Consider the following 25,981-nt stretch of genomic DNA (forward strand, 5'->3'; position numbering starts at 1 on the left):
GCAGGCGGACAGCGACAGAATGCCCACGACCAGCCCGCGGCGTTTCAGTTCCAGGCTTAAGGTACAAGGTCAAGGTCCAAAGACGTGGTCCGGGGACCGGGACCGGCCGAAGCCACCCCCGGAGGGAGGGGGAGGAAAACAAAACAAGAAGAGGACAGATGTGTGGCGGGCGGGCGGCCGGGTCACGGCCACGGCCACACGGCCAGGCCACCAGCACATACGTACCGTACATATCATACATTTTTTAACTCTGGGCAACCAGAGGAAGGGCTACATGGCGTGCTGGACGAGCGAGGAGATTCGCACTTGTCGAGAACAAGGCTGACTGACCACCTATGTTGAAAGGACAGAGGGACCGACTAGGCGTAGCACGGCGTTATGCTTAAAAATCTGTTGTGCCACCCGTAAACAGGATGGCCATGGACAGGGAGAACTAACGGGCATCGATCGAGAGATCTGCCGCCGATCATTGGAGATCCGAAGCCACAAAACCGTACCCACGAAAAGGTTGAATGGACGTCAGGTCACCGGCCGGCAAAGTATGTGATCACCAAGTATATAGAATGGCATATTTTTGTAATAAAAAAGTTGGTATAATCCTCGTAAATTCCTCAACTCGTTCAATGGTATCTTCGTCTTTGGTCTTCTGTCAGATGTCTCACAGGAAGAAGCCAAGCTATATATACAACATCTTGTGCATCTTCCTCCTCATGATCCACGTCCGTGTATCGCGAGCGCGAAAAAACCATGACGCGCTGAAATGCAGAACGCCCAGGCACAAAAGCCCCTCGGTGTCCGTGTCTATGGTGATGCATCTTTGGTTTGTACCGTGCAAGTGCAGTGTCCCAAAACTCGTCATGAAAAAGCGACGAAGCCAGAAAGAAAATGATAAGAAAAAAAGGGTAACTGGCGAGACTGTCAAGAAAATGTCCCTTTTGGCGTCCACTAGATGGCCCAAATCTGAAAACTCCCGCCTTTTCTGGATGAGATCAGAGACCGAAACCAGGTTTCCAAAACCTCCGTCCCCATATTAAACCGCAAACTACTGAGAAAAAGCTCGCTGCAAAAATATACATGATATCCCACAAAATGTGCATGAGTCGACCAATAGAATAGAAAGAAGAGGGTTTGGTCAGATTCACATCAGGCCGCCGGCGTTGATAGCCTGGGGTTGGCTAATCGTCATCGGCATGCTCAGAGTCTGGAGACTGTTGTACGAATGCGCTTGAGCTATGCTCGTTGTTGGGCTTATTCCGTTGGCGGACGTTGGGGTCGTGCCATTTACGGTAGAGTTCAACGACGCGGGGACGTAACCGTTCTCGGATATCGGGGACGCTTCCTCGAAGGAGCCGAGCTGGTCTTCCCCAGAGTACTCCTCGTCATCCTCGCCCGATAGGTTGAAACCGCCCTCGACACCATCGCCACGGTCGTGGGTCCGCTTATGCCTACAGAGTAATTTGTCAGTGCCTGCTCCATGTGAATCATGATCCTTGGGCTGGCATGGAATGTTGTGCAATGCTGCTGCTGTGTGGTGAATATGTAGCGTGCTGTTTATTTAGACGATAGTTTGCTCCATTGCTGACATGCCGCGCGCGCAACATGCAGGATTATTTTGGGTTGACAAAAGAAAAGAATACATCAAGGAAAAGATGGGGGCATACTGTGCTAGGTTGTCTGATCTGGAGAATGCCTTGCTACAATGAGGGCAGATGTAGGGTCTTTCTTGTGTATGTGTTCTCACATGTCTGGAAGTTTTAGTCAGATACACGGCAGGAGGTTTGTATGTAATGACAAATGAAATGATCTCCAGTCTTACCGCTTCAGGTGCTCGAGGCGCTTGAAGAGACGGCCGCATGTAGGGATAGGGCATGAGTGGGACTTTTGAGGGTAGGGCCCGAGTTCCATGACGGTGGCTGAGCGTGCTCTGCGTACCACGCCGCTACCACCAGCCATCATTTGGCGTTGCTCGGCCAAGGGACCTAATTCGTCAGCACCCATGTGGGCGAAGTCTTGTTGTTGTAGCGCCATTGGGTTGAGCGCCGGGCTGCCTTCAACCGTCGACAATGGGGTACCGTGTCGTGAGAGCTCGAGTATCTCCTTGTGCTGTTGGCTTGTGAGTGACATGCCCGAATTGCTGTATGTTAGTCCAGGTGGCGAATTGTCCGACTCGTCGCCTTCAGCCACAGGGCCGACAGAGGCTGAAACGGACCTCCGCAGCTCCGAGGGCCGGTGGGCCTGGGTGGCGTTGGCGATAGCCGCAGCCGTGGCCGACACCGCCGGAGGGATGGACGAGCGCCTCCTCCTCTGCTTGTACGTCGGTGACCCTTCAATCACAGAGTATACGTTGTTGGACCCATATCCGCGGGAGAAAGTAGGGCCAGCCAGGTTGGACGGTGGGAGCTGAATCATGCCGTTAAGGCCACCAACACCATTCATGTGGTCGGGAATTGCGGTGTACAAGCCCGTCTCTTCATTGGCGATATATGCAGGCTCGGCCGCCATGCCAAGCGCTTGTTGGGGAGGTGTCAGTGGCTCGAATGAGATTCCCCTCTGGCTGTAGTCTTCGTAGTGGGACGACGAAAAGGACGGGGCAGGCGAGTACTCCAAGCCATAGACGGGCATCGAAGCATGGCGTTGATGTGCTTGCGTTATTGGGACACCGTTTTGGTTGTACTGCACCCGCCCGTAATCAGGTTCTCGCTTCACTTGCTGGGGCATCGTTGGCGCCATCGTCATCGCTCCGTAGGGGACCATGGCGTCTAGCCCATCCGGTAAAGGGGCCATTGACTGGGGAATCATTTGCGGAGGAGGCATCGAGTCGATCGCTCGCAACACGGGTGACGTGGACTGGCTCTGAGAAAAAGAAACGCGCTGAGGGTTGAAGGACGAAGAATTGGCCTGCTGGGCCTTGGTGAGCTGCTCATACAGGGACTGGGACGAGTCGTATTGGAAGGACAGAGCTGGCTCGCTGACAGCGACAGTCGTGGCCTCCTGGCCCATCTTCTCCCTCTTCAGGTCTCGCTCGAGGGCGTCGAGGAAAAGTCTGTCGTGCGGTACGCTGTACCAGTAAAACACCTTCTGCTTCTTCTGCGTCCGGATGCAGTTGTTCTTGTAGAGGAAATCCAAGAACGGGCTTTTGGGTTCTTCGAGGGAAGCATCGGTGCCCGATTTAAGATTTCGCAAATCCGAGAATATGCCCTCTTCGAACTTTTTCGAGTTTTTGACTGGGCGCCCAAATGCCTGGAAGCGGAAGGAAAGACACCGTACAATATCCGTACCCGAGATGTGGAAAAGGGTGTTCCATAGAACACAAGAAACATATTCGCCCGTGGGAAGGAGAAACCGCCGAATGTACTGGTCCGGTTGCCAGTCCACGGGGGCTGAGATGAGAAAGTACTTGACTAGAGGCAATATTAGCTAGTGCGCCCACCCGCGCAACTGCCATTAGGTGCGGCTTACGATTGTCCACTTGCTGCAGAGCTACCTGAGCATCGTGGGGGAGGGCTTGCTGAGCTTCACTGCTCAGCATGAAGGTCTCGGGTTTCTGCTGTGCGGCCATGGCTGCGTGCTGCGGGTACATTATGAGCAGCCGCAACTGCTGGAGGGTTGAGGACGAAGGACGTCAACTTTGGTCGCGCCGTGTCGAGCCAAATCGAACAAGGTCGCAATTGCCTGCGCAAGCAAGGATTGAGGGCGACAGAGCTGAGGTGGACGGGGGATTCAACACAGTTGATGCGACAGGCGTAATGTAGCGTGACCAGCAGGGCTCGAAATAAAACCTTCCAAGGTTGATTGATACGAAAAGAAAACGATCGTCGCAACGTCGGCGATTGGAGACGTGTGGGTTAGAGGCGCTGCCTATGGAGAAGTGGTGCTTTTAAGTGTTTTGGTTTTCTTTTTAATCGAGGCCAGCCCGTTAGAGATAGGAAATTTGGCGCAACAGTCGAGGCAATTGCCACAAGCGAATGATTGGGGGGGATTGTGACCCGCTTGTGCGAGGACCGACCAGGTGCAGCAATCGACAGAAGGGGGTGTTTGCTAGTTGGGACGGCGCGAACAAGCACGCAGTCTTTACCGACGTCGACAATGCACACCAACAGATAGATGCAAGCACCTTATCTGGCTGGGCTGGTAAGAGAATGCGGATGCCGGTGCCGTGCGCTGCCGGGCCAAAGCGGAGGGCAACGGCGAGGGAAACAATGGGTGAATGGGATTAAAGCTTTTGTCAGAACGAAACGAAACCAATCAACACGATTCCCCAGTGGCAGTGGCTATCAAACAGGCGCAACGTTCTGGCGGTCGACGGGGTGCTGCGCAGTGATGGACAGAGGCTGCGACGTGAGATGTCTGAGGTGTCAATGTGAGCGCAGTCCCACGGCGGGAAGGGCGATGCGATGATTACCTCTAGGGTCCCGCGGGATGTCAAGATGGACGACGAGGGAGAGCAAATGGCAAATGCCTAGGGGTGCGGTGTGGGAGAAAAGCACACAGCACGCGGCGTTGTGGAGAAGGCAGATCGGTCCTCCTGCGACACAAACTGAGAAGGGGAAAAAGAGGGAGGACGAAGAAGAGTCTTGAGAAAAGAATCTCAAGAGGAGGGCCGGGGCGAGGGGGAGCGGGCGAGCCTGGGGTTTAATGATTTCGCTCGCTTGGGCCCAGGGTGCGACGCCTGCCAATGGTGCAGAAGCAGGAAAGTGCTAAAATATGCACCGTGGTACGGGCCCAAGTGCCAATGGCGGGCAGCTTGCAGTTTAACTAGCGGGGGCCCTGGGTGGGAATTTCTTATGAGCGAGCGGACAATCCAGGAAGGGAAGGGGCATGGGCGGGATCCCGTAGGTGGTGGTTACCCACCACCACCACAGCGAGGGCGCACACACACACCACCCCACTGCCCAACTGCCCGCCCCAAGAGCGAGCACGGGAGTACCTTTTCTCGCTGTCCCACTCACTGCCAGTCAGCGCTCGGGAGCGGCTACCGCGAAAGCAACGATGCGTCGCTATCCAGCCGAGTGGGGTGTGCCTCTAGCAGACGCACCATGGAGGGGCGCCCTTCAAAGCCACGCGCTGATAGGCCGGCCCTTGCTGGCTCTCGGTCAAGCTGCCAGGAATTGGGCCAGGGTAAGCATGTTTCTCGCGGCCATGCCTGCCTGGCCTCCGAATTTCCACAGCGCACTGCTTTGTGCTGAGTCGGGAGACGCCTCCTGCTCGGTCGGTCAGGTCAGTCGTCAACCACAGCCTGACTTTCCCGATCCATTCTTCCCTGCTCGCCGATGGCTGTCCTCCCTTTTCATCTCTCCCTTCTCGCAAACTACAACAAGTGGCGCCAGTCCCTTTTCACAGTTTCTCAGCCATCGTGTCATGCTCCTCCCGCCCCTCTGCCGGTGGCTAAGGTAAGTAGGTGGGTAGGTAGGTAAAGTAGGTTGTCGAGTTGAGTGCTGGGCGAGCGCAATGTGCCCGAGGGGCCGAGACGGCCATGAGATGCGATGCTGTGTGGCGTGAGCGCAGTGTGCGTGTGTATTGTACAACACGGCATGGCGGATTCGGGCATCAAGCTTCCATTGCGGCTTGCGGAAGAGGCTCGGGACGGCGAGGTCGAGCGGCACGCTCTGGGAAATCATGTCGTCGGCCGTTCACCAGTCCTCTGCCTGATGCTCGCGGGTGGCATTACGACTACCGGTCTTCCACCCAACTGCTCGGTCCTTATTTGTGGCATAGCAGTCGTTGGTCGCACCAACCATAAATCTCAACACACTGTTAATCCAGACAACTTGGAAACTACCTCAATTGTTAGGTATCATCGCCAAACCTTTACCGGCCGAGACCCTGGCTTTTCTGTCTCGGTCTCTTTGATAGAACTGGACTGTGCTTTTGCCTTCGCGCTGTCCATGTGCCTGATGGGCGGCTCAAACTCCTCTAGCCTTGGTTTTAGCGCAGTGCTCTGAGGCCATATAACCGGGCAAGTTCCAGCTTCTCAAATCTTCACTAAATCACGACGCACAGTCTTAAAATAGAAAAGACGTTATTAAAAGTCCTCGAAGCCGTTTAACGAAAGAAAGGGAAGGCGTATAAATCGGAATAGAAAGGTATTAAGTTAGTGTCAAAACCACAAAGCTCTAAATTTTTGGGCATGGTCCCCATCACCAGATCCCAGGTGACGGCCATAGAAATCGAGACTGTATTTCATATATGTCTACATGTGTATCTGGGCACATCGTCGTGGTCTTGGCAGTGGAGCACCGGTGTCTCTTTTGCCGCCATGATTGGGCATTGTTTCCCCAGGGAGGCTATTCTCCCAAATCAATCCTCCCGTGGCTAAGCCTGTTTTCGCCAGTGAGCTTCAGTAGGAATCGCACAAAACAGAAGCACTGGCCAGCAACAGAGCTGCGTCGGTGCGGAAGCGCGAAGAGACGGGCCCCCAGGCCGGGTCGCTCTGCGCTGGCCTCGTAAACAACCAAAAAGAAAAAGCCGCTGAAGAGATCGCGCGCCCAGCCTCGATCTGAGGTCAGGTCAGGTAAGACTTAAATTTCGCTACACAGAAATACACACAGTGTCATACGCCGACATTTCTCTACCACCCACGATGTTACCATGCAGCGGACAAAGAAGCGAGCCGAGGGCTCCTGCGCCAACCATTTGTCCCTTCGCGATGGGTGGAGCAGGCGTTGCCGATGTAGCGCTGAACCTGCAATTGGATCAAATGTGACGCTTGAGGGCGGCGAGTGGTACACATGAATTTCGGCCTTCGCACTCTCACTCACACTGCACTGACTACCCTGCTTTTACCAAAAGCTCTTTCAATGTTTTTGCGACGATGCACTACTCGCGCCACGAACGAGTCGTGGCTGTATACTCAGATTCCTGGCTGATGAGTAATGTGTTCTGAAAGGAACATATTTAATGCCAAGTGAACGGAGCACCTACCTTACTTAGTACCCTAGGTTTGTGTGAGTATCTAGCAAGCAGATGCCAGATTGGGGGCTGCAAACCAAAGCTCACGTCTCACTCTATTATTATTATTAGAGATGAGTTAACACGGAATGCTGGCCAACAAGCGAGCTCTCACACTCGTTTGTTGCCTTCGGCACACGGGCGAACGAAACATAAAGAGGGAGCCTATGCAATCGCCCGAAACGCAAGGGAATGTGGTCCCAATGTTTAAGATGTCTTAGACACGCGATTCGCTAAAACGTCACTTTTTCTTTTGTCAGGGCTTACACGAAAGGCCTTTTAGTATTCTCTACGGAGGACTCAGCACGTTTGTAGAGGGCATAGTCAGTGCACTGCACACACACGAGATGTTCTATGAAGGGGCAGGGCACCCCCTTTTCGCACAGGAGCAGCTAGTCCTTGACCTGACGAGCCTCAATCTCACGAGTTCTGATTGTGGCGAGTGCCTTTCGCCATGTCGATTCCAATTCTGCCTGGCCGGTTTCTCGCACTTGGCAGGGTTGCCCTTGCCTAACGCGGGCTGGCAGATGCAGAGCTCAGGTCGTCGGGCTATAGCTTTTTTGGCCGGGCGAACGCGAAGGGTACGGAGTACGAAAGTGGGGCTTACAACAGCCATCCATTGTCCACGACAAATCGTGCCGCGACCCCTCCCCCCTCCCCCCGGTCTTGCAGGAGGGCGATGTCCAGCCACGGCCTTTGCATCCCACCCACTCAATTCTGAAACATGCCTCAGAAATAACTCTGAGTCGGGGCCAGGGTCCCAGTTCTGGCGCTAACCCGTCCTCTCTCTTTCTTGCCCTTTGGGCCCGGACGCCCGCCAGGGCCCTCCCCAGACTGCCCAATGCCGACATTTTATTCCGCCAGTTGGCAGCGCTTTTTCGCAGGTGGTCGACTGGTGGACATTCGCACCCAATTCGGCGGAATTGACGGAGAATGAAATTGATGCTTTCACGCCCCCCTTACCTAGCTTAGGTTGTCTGCTGGCTGGCTGGCTGGCTCTTCGTCGCTCAACCCTCACCACCCGTCCGCTACGATACTAATTGCCAAGGCGCAAATATCCGCAAGGTGACCATTGTATGTCTCCAAAAGGGCCTAGTCAGCCCCCCGCCATCCGGGCATCCAGCTCGTCGACCTCTCTGCTAAATCCCGCGGAACAAACAAGTCGCACTGCCTCGGCACTAGAAGAGTCGAGATGGGCTGCTCGAAGATTTACCGTGAGGTCTAAAGAAGAAGAAAAAAAGATGGCTGTGAGGCTTACCGAACATCTCGACGAGGACTGGAGATCTGTATTGTCCGTATAGCCATCGAGAAGTGCGTGCGTACGGAATTCCCGTGCTGATTACGATCACTCGTACCCTTCCTCGGACTATCCGTATAAGGATGTTGGTTGTGCGGGAAGGGTTCGGTGACGGAGCGCCTCAGAAGCCAAGAGGCTGTCCTGCACAGGGTTAAATCACTCCTTGCTTGTTGCCACGCTCTGGGCATCTGCCAGCATCAGCATTACATGTAGCAGCATCAGCAACAGCGGTCAATAGCGTCGTTCAGCTCGCCGAACCTCCCTTTTTCCGCCTTCCCGCTGCCGGCCAGAGTTCAGAGTTGCCCGGCTGTCCACCTATGCGGCCCATCCGAAGACATTTCAATGGCTGACCCATAGTCGTCATCGTGCATTCCAGATTGTAGAACCATCGCGCTGGAATCCTCCGGCTCCCGATTGAATCGCGGTGCGCCGCAATGCGCCCTCACCGTCCGTCGACGGGGAACAAAACGTGACATCCTGTAGTTGTCGGGCCTCTCTCGCTAGGCTTCTTCTGGGTCGTCTCGTGGAGGGCAGGCGGAATCAACATTGGGGTAGGCAGGTTAGACAGCAGTCCGGACCGCCAATGCCGAATGCACGGGTGAGGCAACCCTTGGAAACCTTACTCCGAAAGAAGAGAAGGAAAAATGGTGGGGGAAGGGTCCCCATGCTGGTCTGGCGGGAGCCATGCCGGGGGACGGTAGATAGGGGGCTCCATTTCTTGAGACAAGCGGTTTCGAGTTTCAAAGTATGCTTGTCATGGTGATCAGGCGAGCCCACCCACGGGTGGCGGGGGGAGGGGTAGCATGCTTAGCTAGTGATGTGATTGTGCCTGGCTAGTGATCTCTATCATCTGTGCTGGGATTAAAGAAGATCTGGAAGGTTTTGACCCTTGTCCCTTTTTTTGATCTCGGCCGCTCGTCGGTCTCCTGAGCGTTGTTGACCGTACTCGGTAGACTGATTACGTTCGTGCAGGACCTATTCGGTAACTTCCAGAACTGCCTAGAAGTGCAGCATCACCGTAGGTAGGTAGGTATGTAAGGTAGTCAGTGAGTGCCTCGTGCTTACACCACTCCCACTTCCAAGTATGCACGTCAGGCAAACGAAGGGCCTGACAGCCAGAGCCGGCCGCTACTGTTGCACGGATACTCCACACAGGAATACGATCACGGGAAGTGTGATGTGATGGAAATGACAGCACTGTCCACTACAGCATTTCTGAACGCCCGCAGCTGCAAGCTGCTGCAAGTCTGTGGAGGAGGTAGGTGACGGACAGACGGCACGCACCTGAGCTTGTTGGCGAGGAGGCACAGTCAGTCACGTCAGGCGGCACAGCACACTCTCTCACATTGATATCATCCATAAGCTTTTTTGCGCCTGTGTATGCTACCCACTCTCCTCCCCATCTACCCATACCCAGCAAGCAAACTCGGCTACAGAATCCCCCGTCTGTCCGTCTCGATGTTCATCACGGCACATGCAGCCAGTCCGTCAGTCCTGCAAGCCGGTCACGTACCCGACTTAGGTCCTAGCATCGCGAGCAGACAGAGATGGGATGAGCCTTGTGGGGGATGGGATGGGATGGGGGGTGTGAGATAGATTTGTTTCAAGCACCCCTTTTCCCTTCTTAAAAGCGTCCAGTGCCCCGGTCTTGAAACACAAAACACATAGAGCCTTTTGCGGTTGGAAACACAGAACAAAGGCTCTCCATAGTTGACCACGATTATTACCTGAACGCTATTTTGACGGCAGCGGCCCGATTATTTTTGCCTAGTTATTTTCTCGGCCTGTGAGCCAGAATATGGCTGGGAGTAAGTCTCGACGACCCATGACAGTTTCTTCGCAGCAAGATGTCAATCTTCCAGCTATTCACGGGAGTTCTGATATGCTACATGGGATAGGTCATAGCAAGTCGAGATTTAGCCTTATCTGGTCCAAGAGTCTAAGTGTCTAGTATCTCGGTGTAGAGTGCATGCCAGCGTGTTCAACATTGACTCTGAAACATATTGACAAAATCTACAGCAACAAACAACTCTAATCTAGGTCAAAGAGGAACAAAGGATCAACCACAACCCTTTAAATTTTCCTGTAGCTCGTCAGAAACACATGACATGTCATGCACCCAGAATGACGCGGCTCTGTTGAACCGCAACCGCTGGTAGGGTCCGCGCCAGGAAAGCTGTGTGTGCGCGCTCGAAACATGCGGAAACTCAGACGTCATCGGCGCCGCCTCCTGTTCCTATGTGTTTTCCATCTTTTTCCCTCAACATTATCACTCCCGTCTTTCTAACAGAAACAGACACATACGCACACACACACACACACACTGCTCCCTGCTCTCTTTCGATATGGGATGGAGCCAAAACTTTTTTGTTCCCGGTTCCTTGCCGCCCCTACCTGCCTACCTGTCTGAGAGATCTGTTGAGTTTGGGACTCGCCAAATCTTTCTCTTGTCAGCCTTGCTCAGGCTTTGCTTTAACTCTCGGGTCTCTGTTGTCCAACCACAAGGCCGCTTTCTGTTTCGTTTCGTTTTGTTTGGTGTTTTGTTTTGCAAGAGCTCCCCCCTCTTAGCTATCCCCTCCTATGTCGACTGCTGCCTACCTGCTATAGTAGCGGAAACCGCTGGCTCACTGGCACGCACAGCCATTCCATATCAATGCGTTATCGTCACTCCCCGCGGGTTGTTGGTTTCGCAAGTCGAGTTACACAAAGGAAGGCGAGTAAGAATGGACGGTGTCCAAGAGAGCCTTCCTTCGCCACAGGCCGAATAGGCGTGTCATACCGAATCGAGGGGCTGGATTGGCCGAGAAGTAGAAGTCATGGAAAGCACAGAAACAGGTACCCAAAGCCGGAATTTCCCACGTGAAAAAAGGGATCAGTGACTTGTTTCACCTGGTCCCGTGCTACGGTTTTGGATCTTCGGCGCAGGAAAAAGAAATGAAAAAAAGACGGAAAATGTCCGTGTCCAAACCTTAAACTTTGCCGCTCGGCCATCGCCCAATCACCACTGTCAGATGCCGTGAGGAGGGGCGCTAAAAAAGGGCGACGAAAAACAGCACGGCGATACGCATTGGGAGGATGCCAGTGAATCATTCGTCTCCCCGCTCAATGCTGGTACTGCGTAAGCGACAGAATTGTTTTTCCCCATCCCCCAAAACTGATTGGTGTCGGCCCCCGGGGCGGCTTGTTGACATGCCGGGCTGTCAACCTCTCATGAATGCTCAGTTCCCGCCGAGGATTGCGCTCCCGACCGGGTACATACATGTACTATAAATTAATGGAGAGGGGGGAAGGGCTGAACAAAGGACCGCCCGAAAAAAAAAACACCCAAGAATAGCACTTAGCCCCATGTTGTACATGGCCGTGAGACACGGCCACAGCTCCGGGAGGAGCGAATCTTTTTAAGCATCACCGTCCTCACCCGCTGGCCGCTGAGGCCCATCGTTTGGCTGTCCGTGGCCGATCGGTCGTACATCGGCCACAAGCGGCCCCGCCACTTCCCCCCAGGCGGTAAAAAAGGGCGAGAGAAAAAAGCTGGCGCACTTGGTGCGTGGCGGGCGGAGGTGGGAAACTCAATGGAGATGCAGGAACGGGATTACGGGCAGCGGGAAGGATCTACTCATGCAGGGGACTGAGCGAGATCTGTATGCGGTCGTCATACTTAAGATTAAGGTATGTATGTAAACTGACGAGACGGGTGGCGAGAAGGGGTGGCCTGAGAGGCATCGAGCCAAACCACAGCTGTCTTTTTGTGCGTACTTACATACGAAATGCAAATTAAATCTACCGGCTCTCTGGCGTGCCTCAGCGATGCTTGCGGGCTTTAGGCGCGGGAGATGGCAGTGGAAGATTCGCCTCTCTTGCTCGCCCATTCATAGAACAGTGGCGTTTCTCGTGGTCAGATCCCATTTATTAGCGAAAGAGTAAGCACCTGTCGAGATTGGTGAATAGAAGACAGTCCCATGGCAAAAACCCACCGAAAACAGAGGCAAAGAGAGGCACAAACGACGAATTCCAACGGCAGTATGTCGTATGAAGATGAGATTGGTCGCTAAGGTAGTGACGCCGCGAGGCTCTTCCCACATCCGCTGGCACAGGATGATGATCGCCGTATTCCTAGTGCACGGCTGCCTTGGGGTGTCCACAACACAATTCTCACCAGTCTTCGCTTTACAAGTGCCAACAACATTTCACGCAGTGCAATCAACATAGTGGTTGTTCGTGAATGGGGATAAGGCTTGTGCACGCCGAGGCAGATCCTGAAACGGGGAAGCGACCAAGTCTAAGGGGAAGGAAGGTAGGGGGTTTCTTCTTGCTCGAAACAACGGCCCCGCAGCTGTCAACGTCTACTAGGGAAGGTGTGATGGTGGCAACGGGATGGGAAGAGCGAGAGAGGAAGAGGGTCGGGGATTGGGGTCGTCGTTGGGACTCTAAGCTGTGGACCTAAGAGCGGGCGTGAGCCCCGCTAGCAATCCGAAGTTAACACAGACTCACAAGCTGTAATCATCGCTAACCGTGCCTGTAGAAGGAGTGTCTGCAGTGGGACCTTGGGGCCTGCATCATGTAATCACGGAAAAGCGAGGCCGAGAGCAACAACAAGCTTGCCCAAGGAAAGCCGAAGCGAATGCAACTCCAATGCAACCGTACGCAGGAACGCGGTGCGCGCTCGTCCCCACGGCCGGCAAAGTGCCAATTCAAAAAGGGGGGGGGACGGGAACCGGGCGCGGGCGGTTTGCAGCTGCAGAAAAGGATATCAGAGAGGAAAACAGAAAAGAAATGCCGAATTTCAGTCCAGGGCAGACTTTCGAAACAAGCGCCGCTAGGGTCGGTGATGGGCGAAGGGGCTAGGGATAGCATGAAACTCGAGAAGGCCTGTCACATCTTCTTCCAGAAGCGTGGGGTGAATAGTAACAACTGTTAGCTAACAGTGGGGTCCTAATCGCATGTCTCGTTCCGCGAGTTCGACCTTTTGGGGAGGGAGAGAACAGCCAATGTTCTGTCTGCACGCGGGAAAAAAAGCCCGAGTTTGACCTTGACGATGCCATGCATGAATGCTCTCAGTTGCCCAGGGGAGGAAGAGGATAAGGAGCGGGCGGAGGAGGCGCGCCAGCCCGGTACAACTCGAAGTGAGAGAACTGTGGGGTTTGAGGTTGATTGTCCAAGTCCAAGCATGCACTTTCAGGGCCCAGGTGCGTCCAGTGATTGGCCTGTACGGAATACAGAAAGGGCAATCCACAGCTTTGAGCCTCTCCCGTCGTCTTCACGGTAAGCCGAACTCGGCTGAGTAGCTTGAGCCCGGCAAAGCATCGCGGCCAGCATGGACCGCGGCTCGGCTGCTAAAGTCGGGGCCAAGGGGAAAGGAGAGCGAAGGGAGGCACGAACACATCCGTGCGTCAGAGGCTTAATTATACTATTGAGAGTTGCGTATTAACGAGCAGACCGACAATAATGAAGAGAGAGACACAGGGAGGTTGGGCGGATAATGTGTCCTCGTTCCCGTTTGTCAATGATCGATAATTGAGCTCATTGTAATATCGTATGTACCAGCCCGACATGAGCGAACGACCGGGCATGTATTGACTCAGGGGCTGGGAGCGAAGTAGGCACTGACTGCACGGCACTCTGCACATGGACTGTGCGGATATGTTGTGATTAATTGCAGCAAAATGGCGGGTCTTGAATCATCTCATCCCCGTTTTCATCATCACCAAACGGGCCAGAACAGCCTCGGGGCCATGGCCTGTTTGGCCGGATTCTTCCGCAGCGACGTCGACAAGCTCTGGCCTTTGCCTCTTTCTGCCACCTTCTCCGGCTTGGGTTGAATCGGCGTCAGTGCGTCCTCCGCAACCCATGCCGTTGACGAAGTTTTAGCCACCTTTCCTAGCTTAGGCAGGCCCTTTTCTGCGGTGGAGTAATTATGTGAGCCAAATGGTCGGGACCCAGTCTGGGCGCGAGCCCAAGCACACTCAACTGTAGGCAGTGGGCACAGGCACCGTGCCGAAGTCTCCACTGACGCAGGTCCAAGCTGCAGCAACGCAGGTACCTGAGCGCTCAAGACATGGATGTTCCATGTCCCATCGCTAAAAACCTTAGGAAGAGTGGACCGCGCGCGCGCAACACTACAAAACAGTGGAGGAAGACTGGACGTGCAAAGGCCGCCACGATTCAGACGCTGGGGAGGTGGTGGCGCCCAACCAAACCCAGATCCACTACGAATCGAAGTATCCCCTCCCGTACCCGTCTTTCGCGATTTGTCGGATTCGTCTAGAGATTATACTTGTACAACGGTAAGCCGTTCCTGGCGGTAGGCAGATCTTGTTCTTGCGGGGAAGTGGGATGGCGGGATTGGGAGGCTCGTGTTTCGCCTGCCTGTGCTGGCCCGTCCAAGAGACCTGACCTGACCACCACTCCGCTCTGTGGCTCTCGAGCTTCTTCCCGATGACCTTCGCAGCAGCCTTGGGCCCCGTGGTGCTAGTGGTTTAGGTAGGAACAGAGTGAGTATGTTAGCGCTACTCGAGTGGGACAGCCGACAGAGAAGCAGCTGGCCGTCTCCCGCCTCTCGTCTCTCGTCTCCCGTCTGTTTATCCAACACCTAGCCAATGCCGCTTCCGGCTCGCGCCCACACCCCGACGGACTAGCCGCTGGGTCGAAAAGGGAAAAGGGAAAGGGGAAAAGGAGACATAGACAACATCTGAAACCGCAAAGATCCCCGAGACATGCTCGCTGACCCGCTGTCCGCTGTCAAAGATTACCATGATCCTTGCGCAAATGCTTCCCCCCTCCTCGCCAAGGCATCATCATTACAACGCTCGAGCAGACTGACAGTGCGTGGCAAGCAAACATGTGTAACCCGTCGTGGAATGCCGCATGGGCAGAGAGCGAGCAAAAAAGATTCTCCCTGGGTTCGCCGCCATCAACAGACGACAACCCTGCTGTACCACCCAATCCCACATCAACTCTCCCTCACCGCCGCCACCTTCTGGGCATACTCGTACTCCTCCTCACCTCAGGTGCAAGCATGAATTCAAGGGTCAGCCCATGCCAAATTTGACAACCCTACCTACCCTTGGGGCCTTGGCCCAGAACCTCATGCCCCGTTACACTGCACTGGGCGCGGTAGGTACGCAGCGGTCCACTCGCCATTTCTCCCACTGTTAGTGCAGTGTAGGCGTGATAGGGACTTGGCATGTGTGTCCATACGCCATACACATGGACCGTGAGATACCAAGGAGTATCGAGCTGGACCGAGTTCGCTGCTGCCTGCCTACGCAATATGTTCGCGTATCGCTAGGTAACCAGCTATAGACATGCGGTCCCCGTCAAGCGTTGGGGTAGACGATGGACCCGTCCAGCGCGGGCGGCTCCCGGAACACAAACATCCACACACACACCCTCTCCCTCTCCGGCCCCGGTTTATTCAGCCATGCCAGCTCCTTTACTCCGCAGTTGATTCCCTAGCTCCCTTCCCACGAGGCCCAAATCGCGGTCTCTGGCGTCGGAAGGAAGCGGCGACAAGCTAGTATAGCTAGCTAGTACTTGCTACTGAGTGGAGCTTTTGCCAACCGACCTTGCCATGTACGGAACGTGGGCAAGAGAGAGAGATATTTGAGAAATGGGGCGAGTGTTGTGGTGGTTCGGAGATTATCCGAACGACAACGGCTTACATGACCGCATCCGACCAAGCGCCCCCCCCCCGGTAGCCCATAGAGCCTTACAATCCAATCCCTGAATGTTTGTTGGCGTGGTACTTACGAAGGAAAAGAACATGGGAAACGAAACTGCTGTCTAGGATATTGTGTAGACTGTAGAGCTTGGAAAAGGGGTGAAGAGGAGAAACCGGACATCCCGCATGATTGTAAATAGCCGGCTAGTTGATGCGAGAGTGTAAATGTAGACACGACCAGCTACTCTACTCGTTCGAGGTTAGCTAAACATGATATCACGAAACCGCACGTTAAACAAGTCCCATCTACTATGCCTTGCTTTGACTGTGGACTGGGAAATGGCGCACGTATTAAAACTGCTAGACCTCCAGGAGAGTATAAAGACTTTCTTGCCGCCAAATACCTACCGATGGATTCTCGAAGAGCATGGTCATCGCGTATCCGCGGCAGTGTCGTAATACACTTCCCAGTGAATCAAAACAAGCGAATGAATCGACTGAGACTTAGAGAAGGCAAATCGTGTTCATGGAAGGCATGGCCGTGGGGTATTAGCCTCGGAGAGAAAGAGAGAGATTTGTCTAGGATACCATACGTAGTCCAACCATCATAGTAATATTCATAGGTATCAACTTTACATGGTGTACTTTTAAAGAAAACCCCCCCCAGAAAGGGGCATTGTCTAAAAACAAGAGCTGGTTTCATTATTTTTAGATCTTCCTAATATTCTTCTCCATGAGCTTCAGCTCCTCCCTGATCTTGGGGCAGTAGTGCTTCCGCAGAATCTCGCCCTCCCACACCGTCGCGGTGAACGGGTTGGTGCCCTCGACCGTCTCGCTCAACGGCTTGAACGTGCCGTCGCCCTTCCTCTCCTCCGTGTTCCACAATGCGTTGACCTTCTTGCCGTGCGTGTGCAGGACGTCTTGCACGAGCCCCAGCACCGCCTGGCACGACTTCTCGGGGGCCTGGAGCGACAGAGACATGAGCTGCTTGGTGAAGGCTGCCAGACGGAGTGGCGGCACGGAGCGTATGTTCCAGGGCGGGAGCAGAACGCCGCTGAGACACCTCATCAGCAGGACGGTGGTAGTTTGCAGGTTGACCTTGAAGTCGTCCCGCCCGTGCAGACCGTCAGGGCTACGGAGGTGGAGCGATTGTGCCCCAAGCTCGAGGTCTGGGTTAATCGAGAGGCTCAGCAGACTCCTGTAGAGATGGGTGATGAAGAAGGACAGGTCCAAGTGCAGACCAGATCGGGCGTTGTGTGCATCCTGGCCAGCCAGCAGCGCGAAGGCGGTGACGGTGCAAAGAAGCGCCTCTCGGCTCGTGTCTCGGACGGCCGAGAGCTTGTCATCTTCCTCGTCAGCCGGCTCGTCGCCCTCGTCTCCCTCAACGTCTTCGCTATAGCGAATGAGCTCCTTCAGGGCTTCGAGAAGGTCGCCGAAAAAATCCTGGTTGATTAGATGGGCGTATTTTGCCAAACCCTCCAGTACAGCTCCCATTAATTGCGGCGACCGCGCCTTGAGTATCCGGAAATATGAGGCGAATACCATCTTCAAGGTTTCAGACTGCATCTGCTCCGTCTCCTCGTGACTGACCGCCGCATCGGCTACGGCCATCACTTTGTCGGCCGCCTTCTGCTCCTTAAGAAGCTTCCGTTCCTTCTTGGTGCGGAACTCCTTCTTCGCCTTGGGCTTCTTGACCAGCTGTGCGTCCGGGTCCCGCTCGACGTGGTCTCTGGACGCTTTACCGGAGAATTCTGACAATAGACGTAGGTGAAGAAACAGATTGAGAACGCTTTCGTCAACGTGGTACTCTCGAACCTTCATCATCTTGGTCAACAGGGACACTGCCTCCATGGATGCCTTTCCGTCCTCGTCTTCTCGAAACAGCGTCTCGAGAGCGCGGCGGCACTTGATAAAGTCGGCGTCCGCCTTGCGGGCGCTAAGTTTCCTCACGAGAATCCTCAGCACATCGCTCCGGAAATTGAAGTGAGGGACTGAGCTCAAAAGTGTGCAGGCGCAAGTGAGCGCAATACTGGAGATATCGTTCCCGGACCTGTCGGAGTGAAATGTCGGCGTGCTTGCGTGATGCGCAAGTGTTTTGAGGTACGCCTGATAGGCTGTGACCAGGGCCTGCTCGTATGTCCGGACTCTCTTGACATCCTTGGACAGCTTCTCAATGGCCGGGTCCTCTGTTGCCGGTCGTATCCGATAGCCGGGGATGACGTCCTTGTAGACAGCCATCTGGGCTACGAGGCAGAGCTTCTTGATAGCGAGAATTTTGGACTCGCCTAGCTTCGCCATGGCCTTGAAGGCGCCTGGGTATTCTTCTGGGTCCTCGTTCAGCTGTGTAGCGATCTTTGCCAGCTCTTCTTGGGCAATCCTGATCTGCTCGCGCTCGGGGATCTTGGGCGCCACCGGAACAGGGGCGGCCGGTTCCTCGGGGAGAGCCTCTTCGTCTCCGTCGCTCTCGAGCCACTCGGCGTCGCTTGCTATTGAGGCGGCATCGTCTTGTACCAGCCACTCGCCGCCAGCAGTCCGCACGGGCAGTGTGCCGGTGATACCATTGGTGTTATTTTTCGGGTCCGTCTTCTTCTTCTTGTTGTTTTTCCGCGGCCGGTTCTCGTAGTCCTGTTCGAGATTCCAGTTTGAAGCGCTCTTGAAGAAGGCCTTCTGCACCTTGACCCCATTGGCGCCGGTCCCGGACCCGTCCTCCGACTGAGGCGGTGACAGCCTTCGCTTTTTCGACGGGTGAGAAGCCATCGCGATATGCTGAATGTCTTTTTTGAATTCTGGTGGGGAAGTTGTCGGTCTGTTGTAGTCCGTCGTGCTTCTTTTTTTTCTTGATCCCTGGTGCATCTCCAACCGATTGCGCCAATCCACCCACTTTTGGGGTTCTCCGATCGCAGTGATTGGCCAAAGCTTCTTATCGGCTCCCCGCAAAGTAAAAAAAAAAAAAACCTCGAGCGTAGTGGGCTGCAAGCTTGTTTAGCAGACAGACCTCTGCTGCGCCCAAAGAATCAGTTGCTTTCTCCTTGAACCTGCCGCAGCCTTGATACTAGCATAGCACCATATCGCTTCTCTAACCGGAGCCTGCAATATTGTGAAGGCGCTGCCCCCGAGTTGCGTGCTAGCCCTTCTCGAGAAACGACTGGACGAAAGCGCACGCTGCCTTCCTGACCGTCTTACTCGTCCAGGACCGCAAGAGGCAGCTGACCCAGCAGGGAACAGCCCATCATGGCGACATCTCTGGCTGCGCAGCTCAACAAAATCGCGTCCCAATCTCGAAGCAGTTTAAACACAAAGACTGTGAAGGCGGCTCATGCCAAGTCATTGCTCTTCGAGGCTCGCGTAGCAGCAACCCAGTCCTTTCCAGAGATCTATTCGCTGTGTCACGATGGCTTCGAAGAATTGTGCCACCTGGATCCACGTTTCAGTCACTATGCCACCAACCTCTTCAGCAACGAGAGCCAGGATGCGGAACGAATTCAAATGACGGCTGAGGAGAATGTAGCACTGGACAGGCGTGTAGAATCGTTCCTCCACCTTGTCGGCGGCCGTCTTCGACTTCTTCCTGCGATAAAGGCCATTGAATGGCTGATTCGGAGATTCCGGTATGATGAAAATCCATTGGGTTTGCTGCCGCATGCATGGGTGCTAATATGGGCGCAGAATCCACGAGTTTAACACGGCGACTCTAATTACCACTTTCCTACCGTTTCACACCATCCCGGCCTTCGTCACCTTGCTGTCCATTTTGCCCCGCCAGATTCCCGACAAGTATAGGTTTCTTGACCCCTATATCCGCTCTCTGACGGCGCCTCCTCGGGCTGCCATTGTCCAGCAGGCGACAAACCGCCCGGAGATCCTCTCGACCATCTCCGAGTACACCCTTGAATCGTGCCGATCTAAACATGAGTACCCCGGGCTAATTTCGTTCTGGGGCGGTATCATGGTGGAGGCTGTCAATGGAATGCTCGACAAGATGCGGTCCGGGAGGAAGAGCATCCAGATGGAGAACAACCACACCCTACTCCAGCAAATTTCGCCGGTTCTGAGCGAGGCCATGGTCATGAAGGACGTGCCGGGCCTTCAAATTGCAAGCTATATGATTATTGCGGTTCTTGCCTCCAAGGGCAGTCTGGACGATGGGGCACTGTCTGCCTTCATGGACCAGCTCGTCCTCGGCTGGACAGCTGAGACTTTCCGCTCGGGCCTTGTCTGCCTCTGCATTCTATCGCAATACCGATCTGCGAAGCAGCTTTCCGCGAGAGTAGCCAAGGCTCTTCTCAAGCTGCAACAGCTTACTCAAACTCTGCAAGATATTAGCCAGGACCATAGGGTTGACAAGCTGGCGAATGGGCTTGCTCTGGCTTTGGTTGACAGGCTCTCTAAAAAGGGCGATATTCGTAGCCTCCCGGCCGTGAAGTCACTTCTGCTAGGCAATGTTCTCCAGGAGAAGCAGGCCAAGGTTGTCTACAAGGCAATGCTTCTGGCAGCCCACAAAATCAACGACGATGTTGACCAGGATGGCCGCATCCGCAAGGAGCTTGGCTCGGTTCTAGTCAGCTTGTCTCAAGCTACCGGAGATGCTGGAGATGCCATTAGAGCGGCGATTGAGGATGTTGAGTTCGACATCGAGGAGCTGGAGCTGAAACTGGGCACATCCATTCATTCTAAGCTCATCATCGAGCAACCGGTGGAGGATCTGACAGTCGACAAGGAATCCGGGCTTCCCGGGAAACAAGAAAAGCTGGAAGCGGCCCTCCAACGGGTTTCAAACCTGGAACCTCAGACGTCTTCATGCTTATCTGAGGAGCCAACTAATTTGCTTGACGAGCTCTTTTCGGTATTTTTATCCGCGGCTGCTAGCGAGGGCAGTCTTCCGAACTTCGACAATGCCCCCGTTTTGAGCCAGCTCCAAGCACCAAGGGAATCGTTTTACTTCAGTTTCTATGTGCGGATCTGGTGTGGCCAGTTTCCCACACTAGCCAAGGTAGCGGCCCTGGAGCAAGTCAAAGCTCGATTGAAGGAAGAAGACTGCACCAGCCACGACTTTCAGGCCCTGATTCCTTACTGCATAGTCGCACTGAGCGACTCTGCGAAGAAGGTCCGTCGTGCTGCGGCAGATCTCATGGCTGTCTTGGGTCCTCTTTTCGCCGACCCTGCTAAGAGCACTCGACCTGTCTGGGGGTCAAAAGATCTCTATGTGAAGAGCGATGTCCTTTCAAACCTGGCCCCTGACGCATCAAAGTCACTGGTTCAGTCCGTCCTCCTCCCCTCTCTGGAAGAATCCGTCATCCACCAGGACCATGTGCTCGCGGCTCTTAGCGGTTGCTTGGAAAAGAAGGACACTGAGAAGAAGCATCTCTCTCACGCGATGAGACTCTCTATTTTGAAGTTTTTGTGCAGCCATGTTGTGGCGACACCCATTCTCACAGTCAAGCTGTGCTTACTGAAGCCGCTTAACCAAATACGGAGCATTTCCGGCACCTCCAGAACAGATCTTCTGCTGCCGCTGCTCAAATGGTGGGCTTATCTGCCAGAAACTGAAGCAAGCCAGCTTGCAATCCGAGAGCAACTCGACGAGGTGGCGCTGGATGCCGCGTTTGTGGACATTGTCATTGCAAACAGTGCTGTTGGACTCGAAACGCTTCTTGACTTCATCAAAGAACCACGAACTGCATCGAGGCCAAACCTTGTCCAGGCTATATTTGCTCGCCTAGGCAAGATCTGGCCGTCGATGAAATCCGATACGCGGTTTTCCATGGCGAAGATAATGATTGCTCTTTCGCAAACCGTTTCCCGACCCTCGTCTGGACCGAGTTCCATTCCTGCAGAGGCTGCTGACCTCCTGCGGAAGGTGGAACTCACAACCGACATACTCCTTGACTTTCTCCAGACTCTGCAGGAAGGCGTCAATATGGTCATTGAGCCGCCAGCGGCCAAACGGAGGCGGGTCAGTGCGTCAGAGCACAGCCGAAGCGTTAGTCTGCAAGGTAGCCCAGAGCTCCACGCCGTTCTGAACAATACCACGTTTGTTTTGGAACTTGTCCAGGAGTCCAAACCACAAGACCACCCGGAACTGCTCACGAGCCTCTTCAACGCCCTGGCAGACCTTCAACATCTCCGGACTCTTATTGGCTCAGAACTGGGGTATCTTCAAAACCTTGTGCTAAGCAGCCTCCTGGCAATGATGCCAGCCTTCAAGAAGGACAAAAACTTGACGATTGATGCATCCGTAGGTCATGGAGACGTATTGGCGGCCTGCATTCAGAAATCATCCAGCCCCACCGTTATCAATGCCGCGTTGCTTCTCGTGGCTAGTCTGGCGAAAACTGCTCCCGAGGTTGTGCTGCAGAGTGTGATGCCCATTTTCACCTTCATGGGCGGCTCAGTGCTCAAGCAGGCCGACGACTACTCGGCCCATGTCATCAACCAGACCGTCAAGGAGGTAATTCCTCCTCTAATCGACACATTCCGCAGGACTCGGAGAAACCTTGTGGCAAGCACATCGGAACTTCTCACGAGTTTCGTAACTGCCTACGAACACGTACCCTCTCACCGAAAGTACGGTCTGTTCGTGTCTCTGATCGAAAGCCTTGGGCCAGAAGATTTCCTCTTCGCGGTGCTCGCCATGTTTGTGGACAAGTATGGTGCCACAGATAGCATGGTCTCATTCACCACCCAACTCTTGAGCCACTTCTCTGTTGAAATCCAACTGCAGACTTTGATCAAGTTCCTGGACCTGGTCGGCGACATTTTCAAGCCGAAGCCCATTTTGTCGGCCACGCTCCTTGGAAAGAACGATCATGGAGAGAAGGACCCTGCAAAAACCGCGACAAAGCAGCTCGCGCTTTTGCCACACCTACTTGCGAACCGGCGGCTGAAACGGGAAATTTCCCAGTTGGCTGAGAGGGACGACATGGACTCGGCCAGGATTCGTGATCTTTACGCCACACTGCTAGAGAGCCTGCTCACGCTCGCAAGCACTGTCAAGACTAAAAAGCCCCTGTACAACCGCTGCGGCGACGCGCTGTCCAATCTTCTGAACCTGTTATCAATCGCCGAGTTCATCAAGAGCGTGGAAGCTCTGCTCGATCGGCCCAAGGTTGGACTGCGGCAGAAGGTTTTGCGAGCCCTCGAGCTGCGCGTGGACAGCGAAGGCAACACGGACCCGAAGTCGAGGACGGCCTTGCTCGCTTTTTTGCCCCAGCTCACTGCTGTTGTTCGAGAGTCGGATGACATGGACTACAAGCACACGGCTGTGACTTGTGTCGACAAGATCGCCGAGAAGTATGGCAAGAAGGATATTGAGGCGGTTGCAGCTGCCGCGGCGACAATTGTGGGCGACCACTGCCTTGGCCAGCCATCTCAGACCCTCCGCGTCATGGCCCTTTTGTGTCTGGCCTCGCTCGTTGACGTCTTGCAAGACGGCATCGTGCCTGTACTCCCGGCGGCAATTCCCAAGGCACTGGCTTATATCGAAGAAAGCATTGGTGACGAAAAGTCAAACCCAGAGCTTCACAATGCGGCATATGCCTTTATGGCAGCGCTAGCTCAGCACATTCCGTACATGATGTCGGGCGCTTACCTCGATCGGTTGCTGGCTTGCTCGAACTCGTCGGCGGCCGCTGGCCTCGACGAAGAATCGAATAGCAATCGATCCCACTGTCTTCAGCTCCTGGCGAAGCTGGTTGATCCGAAGGCACTATTTGTTGCCCTGGAGAAGAACTGGGCCCATGCGGCTGCCTCGGGTTTCGCGGTAAGAGAGCTCGACAAAGTATATACAGGAGCAGTAACTAACAGACAACAGGCCCTCACCGAATGCCTCCAAATTCTTGGCATGGCTCTCGACAAACACCCCAAGTCGGTTATCGCCAAAAACATTACTTCCATCTCGGCCATTTTCCTCAGTGCTCTCGACCTGAGGAGACTTAATGCTACCAACCAAACTGGCGAGTTTGGAGCAACGGAACTTGCTCAGATCGAGAGCGCTATTAACGGTGGTGCTCTCAAGATGATATACAAGCTAAACGACGCCGCTTTCCGACCCGTGTTTGCCCGGTTTGTCGAGTGGTCGTGGTCGGGGCTCCCCAAGAGCGACGTCGCCGGGAGGACTTTGCGCCTACTGAGTCTGTACTCGTTCCTGGATACCTTCTTCGGCAGCCTCAAGTCAATTGTGACCAGCTATGCGTCTTATATGGTGGAGAGCGTAGTCGCTGTCCTGGGCAAGACGGATTTCAAGGAGGCAGGCGAGAAGGAGCTGTGGAAGCAAGTCCTCTGCACTCTGGCCAAGTGCTTCGAACATGACCAGGATGGGTTCTGGCAAGCACCCGCGCACTTCAACGCCGTTGCCCCTGTACTTACAGGGCAGTTCCTGTTGGCGGGAACTATCGAGTCGACCGAGGAGCTCGCCGCAGCTGTTGTGGAGCTCGCCGCAGCTGCCGTCTCGAAGGAGCACCACAAGGAGTTGAACGGAGCGCTGCTCAAACATCTCCGATCGGAGCAGCCCGCTGTGCGGCTGGCGGTGGTGAAGTGCGAGCAGGACCTGACGGCTCGTCTGGGCGAGGAGTGGCTGCAGTCGCTGCCTGAGATGCTGCCGTATATCAGCGAGCTACAAGACGACGACAACGAGACAGTGGAGCGGGAGAATCGCCGCTGGATCGTGGCCATCGAGCAAACACTGGGGGAGAGCCTGGACTCGATGTTGCAGTAGCGTAACCCTGCTCTAGGGCGGTTGGGTGTGTACGTGCTCTGGCAACGTTTGGACAGGTATGGGGATTGAAGAGGAAACTTATGTTGCATAGTCAAGATGCTGCAGCGGTGTTCTGAGTTTGAGATTCACCTGAGGTATGTATTTTTGCAGAAAAAGGCCTATGTGCTTGTGGCATTTCGAGTGGTGGGTTGGATAGTCGTGTTAGTACATGAAGGCCATGGGCCGTCGAAAGTTGTCGGATAGGAGACGTGTCAACAAAGCTGTCTGTCTATTCAGCGTTGCGTGTTTGGCGTGTTTTGCGCGACGGACAAGATACTAATTAAAACTAGGCCGAGCTCATTATGACGTAGATGCCTCGAGCAGAGCGCGGAGTAGTAGAGTAGTCAGGGGCCGGGTTCCAGATGTTAGTGAGCCTGGCCAGACATCAACGGCATCGGTTCAGCGGCCGAATTAGGCCGAGTTTTTGTTGACTCGGGGCGGTCTTGGATCATTACAAACCGTATGCGTTTCTTTTTGTTTATGCCTTTTCTCTCTTCTATCATAATCTCATAATGCTCACTGAAACCGTATAACTTGGTTTTATCAGATAGAAGCACGGAGTTTCTTGTATCTTTAGGTCTGGTTACGGATATTGCTGTCGACTTAAAAAGTAGGTACCTAGGCACGGGAAATGTTTCACGAGGTTGCTTGCATATAAACGTTGCTACGTATGCACTAATTAATCTTCATGCAAATAGTTGTTTACTTCAGTCCCTGACGTTTTCTACGTGCATGTGCAAGCTACCGGGAAAGTCAACTTAGTTAGCTCAGTACCTGTTTCTCCGCAGAAGTCTAGGCCTAATCAAAGTCGTGCTCTAGACCGGTTGCAATTCCCAAGCTGCCCCACCAGCCGTCGGCAACCGAGGCCCAGGAAGCTGGAATGCTCAATCACCGAAGAGCCAACCCCAGCCGCCCTTTCACGTCACCGGACAAAACAACGTCAAACAGAATCCCCACAGAGCCAGCGGTAGCAACTGCCTCCACCTCTACCTCCGCCTCCTGAACCCGGCCTATGCTATGGCCGCTGCTGCGCGCTGTTCTCGATGAAACCTTATTTTGGTGAATCGTTTGAACCGAAACCGCAATTCGGACTTTCCACCGAGGCCCTCGCGCCATGGCCGTGACTCTGCGCTAGCAATTAATTAAGCAAGCAGCAGATCCGTCGCAGAGGGACAGCGACAGCGGGAGACATCTAGAGGTCAAGACGAACAAGCCCGCCATTGCCGTATATCCATTTCTCAGGCCGGCTACCCCTCTCGTCTCCTGCCGGGACCTTGCAGATGCGAACGCCTCCTCCCTCTCGAATCCGATAGAGACGTGCGCG

General features: G+C 54.3%; 5 protein-coding genes across 5 annotated transcripts; 2 read left to right on the forward strand and 3 right to left on the reverse strand.

Moving 5' to 3' along the window:
- Nucleotides 1–1,294: 1,294 nt before the first annotated feature.
- Nucleotides 1,295–3,772, reverse strand: B0T26DRAFT_218597 (transcription factor steA). The gene is made up of 3 exons (XM_060433830.1): nucleotides 3,460–3,772; nucleotides 1,817–3,401; nucleotides 1,295–1,745 (listed from the first exon to the last, which is right to left on the reverse strand). Exons 1-3 carry the CDS (start codon nucleotides 3,578–3,580, stop codon nucleotides 1,556–1,558), a joined length of 1,896 nt encoding a protein of 631 aa, XP_060298348.1. The 5' UTR covers nucleotides 3,581–3,772; the 3' UTR covers nucleotides 1,295–1,555.
- Nucleotides 3,773–5,335: 1,563 nt separating this feature from the next.
- Nucleotides 5,336–6,157, forward strand: B0T26DRAFT_218767 (uncharacterized protein). Its single transcript, XM_060433831.1, has one exon. It carries the CDS (start codon nucleotides 5,484–5,486, stop codon nucleotides 5,940–5,942), a length of 459 nt encoding a protein of 152 aa, XP_060298349.1. The 5' UTR covers nucleotides 5,336–5,483; the 3' UTR covers nucleotides 5,943–6,157.
- A 7,154-nt stretch (nucleotides 6,158–13,311) lies between these two features.
- On the reverse strand, nucleotides 13,312–14,124 carry B0T26DRAFT_702666 (uncharacterized protein; the record flags this gene model as incomplete). The annotated part of the gene is made up of 1 exon (XM_060441635.1): nucleotides 13,312–14,124. A coding segment is annotated over exon 1 (220 nt), but the record flags the coding sequence as incomplete, so codon positions are not given.
- Nucleotides 14,125–16,409: 2,285 nt separating this feature from the next.
- B0T26DRAFT_702669 (nucleolar complex-associated protein-domain-containing protein) lies at nucleotides 16,410–18,816 on the reverse strand. Its single transcript, XM_060441636.1, has one exon. The coding sequence runs from the start codon at nucleotides 18,756–18,758 to the stop codon at nucleotides 16,614–16,616; it is 2,145 nt and encodes a 714-aa protein (XP_060298351.1). The 5' UTR covers nucleotides 18,759–18,816; the 3' UTR covers nucleotides 16,410–16,613.
- Nucleotides 18,817–19,136: 320 nt separating this feature from the next.
- B0T26DRAFT_674132 (uncharacterized protein) lies at nucleotides 19,137–24,618 on the forward strand (the record flags this gene model as incomplete). The annotated part of the gene is made up of 3 exons (XM_060439682.1): nucleotides 19,137–19,513; nucleotides 19,572–23,664; nucleotides 23,716–24,618. The coding sequence occupies 3 exons, from the start codon at nucleotides 19,137–19,139 to the stop codon at nucleotides 24,616–24,618; spliced, it is 5,373 nt and encodes a 1,790-aa protein (XP_060298352.1).
- Nucleotides 24,619–25,981: the final 1,363 nt, after the last annotated feature.

This window comes from Lasiosphaeria miniovina (assembly GCF_030549165.1).
Source record: "Lasiosphaeria miniovina strain SMH2392-1A chromosome Unknown B0T26scaffold_3, whole genome shotgun sequence".
Classification (NCBI taxonomy): Eukaryota; Fungi; Ascomycota; class Sordariomycetes; order Sordariales; family Lasiosphaeriaceae; genus Lasiosphaeria; species Lasiosphaeria miniovina.

What these genes read in the sequence shown, in the direction of transcription:
- B0T26DRAFT_218597 (XM_060433830.1), bottom strand. Translation starts at nt 3,580, where the DNA reads ATGTACCCGCAGCACGCAGCCATGGCCGCACAGCAGAAACCCGAGACC. An exon ending in TCTGCAGCAAGTGGACAATC is followed by an intron (nt 3,402 to 3,459) that starts GTAAGCCGCACC and finishes TATTGCCTCTAG; the next exon opens with TCAAGTACTTTCTCATCTCA. An exon ending in CGCCTCGAGCACCTGAAGCG is followed by an intron (nt 1,746 to 1,816) that starts GTAAGACTGGAG and finishes TAAAACTTCCAG; the next exon opens with ACATGTGAGAACACATACAC.
- B0T26DRAFT_218767 (XM_060433831.1), top strand. Translation starts at nt 5,484, where the DNA reads ATGCTGTGTGGCGTGAGCGCAGTGTGCGTGTGTATTGTACAACACGGC.
- B0T26DRAFT_702669 (XM_060441636.1), bottom strand. Translation starts at nt 18,758, where the DNA reads ATGCACCAGGGATCAAGAAAAAAAAGAAGCACGACGGACTACAACAGA.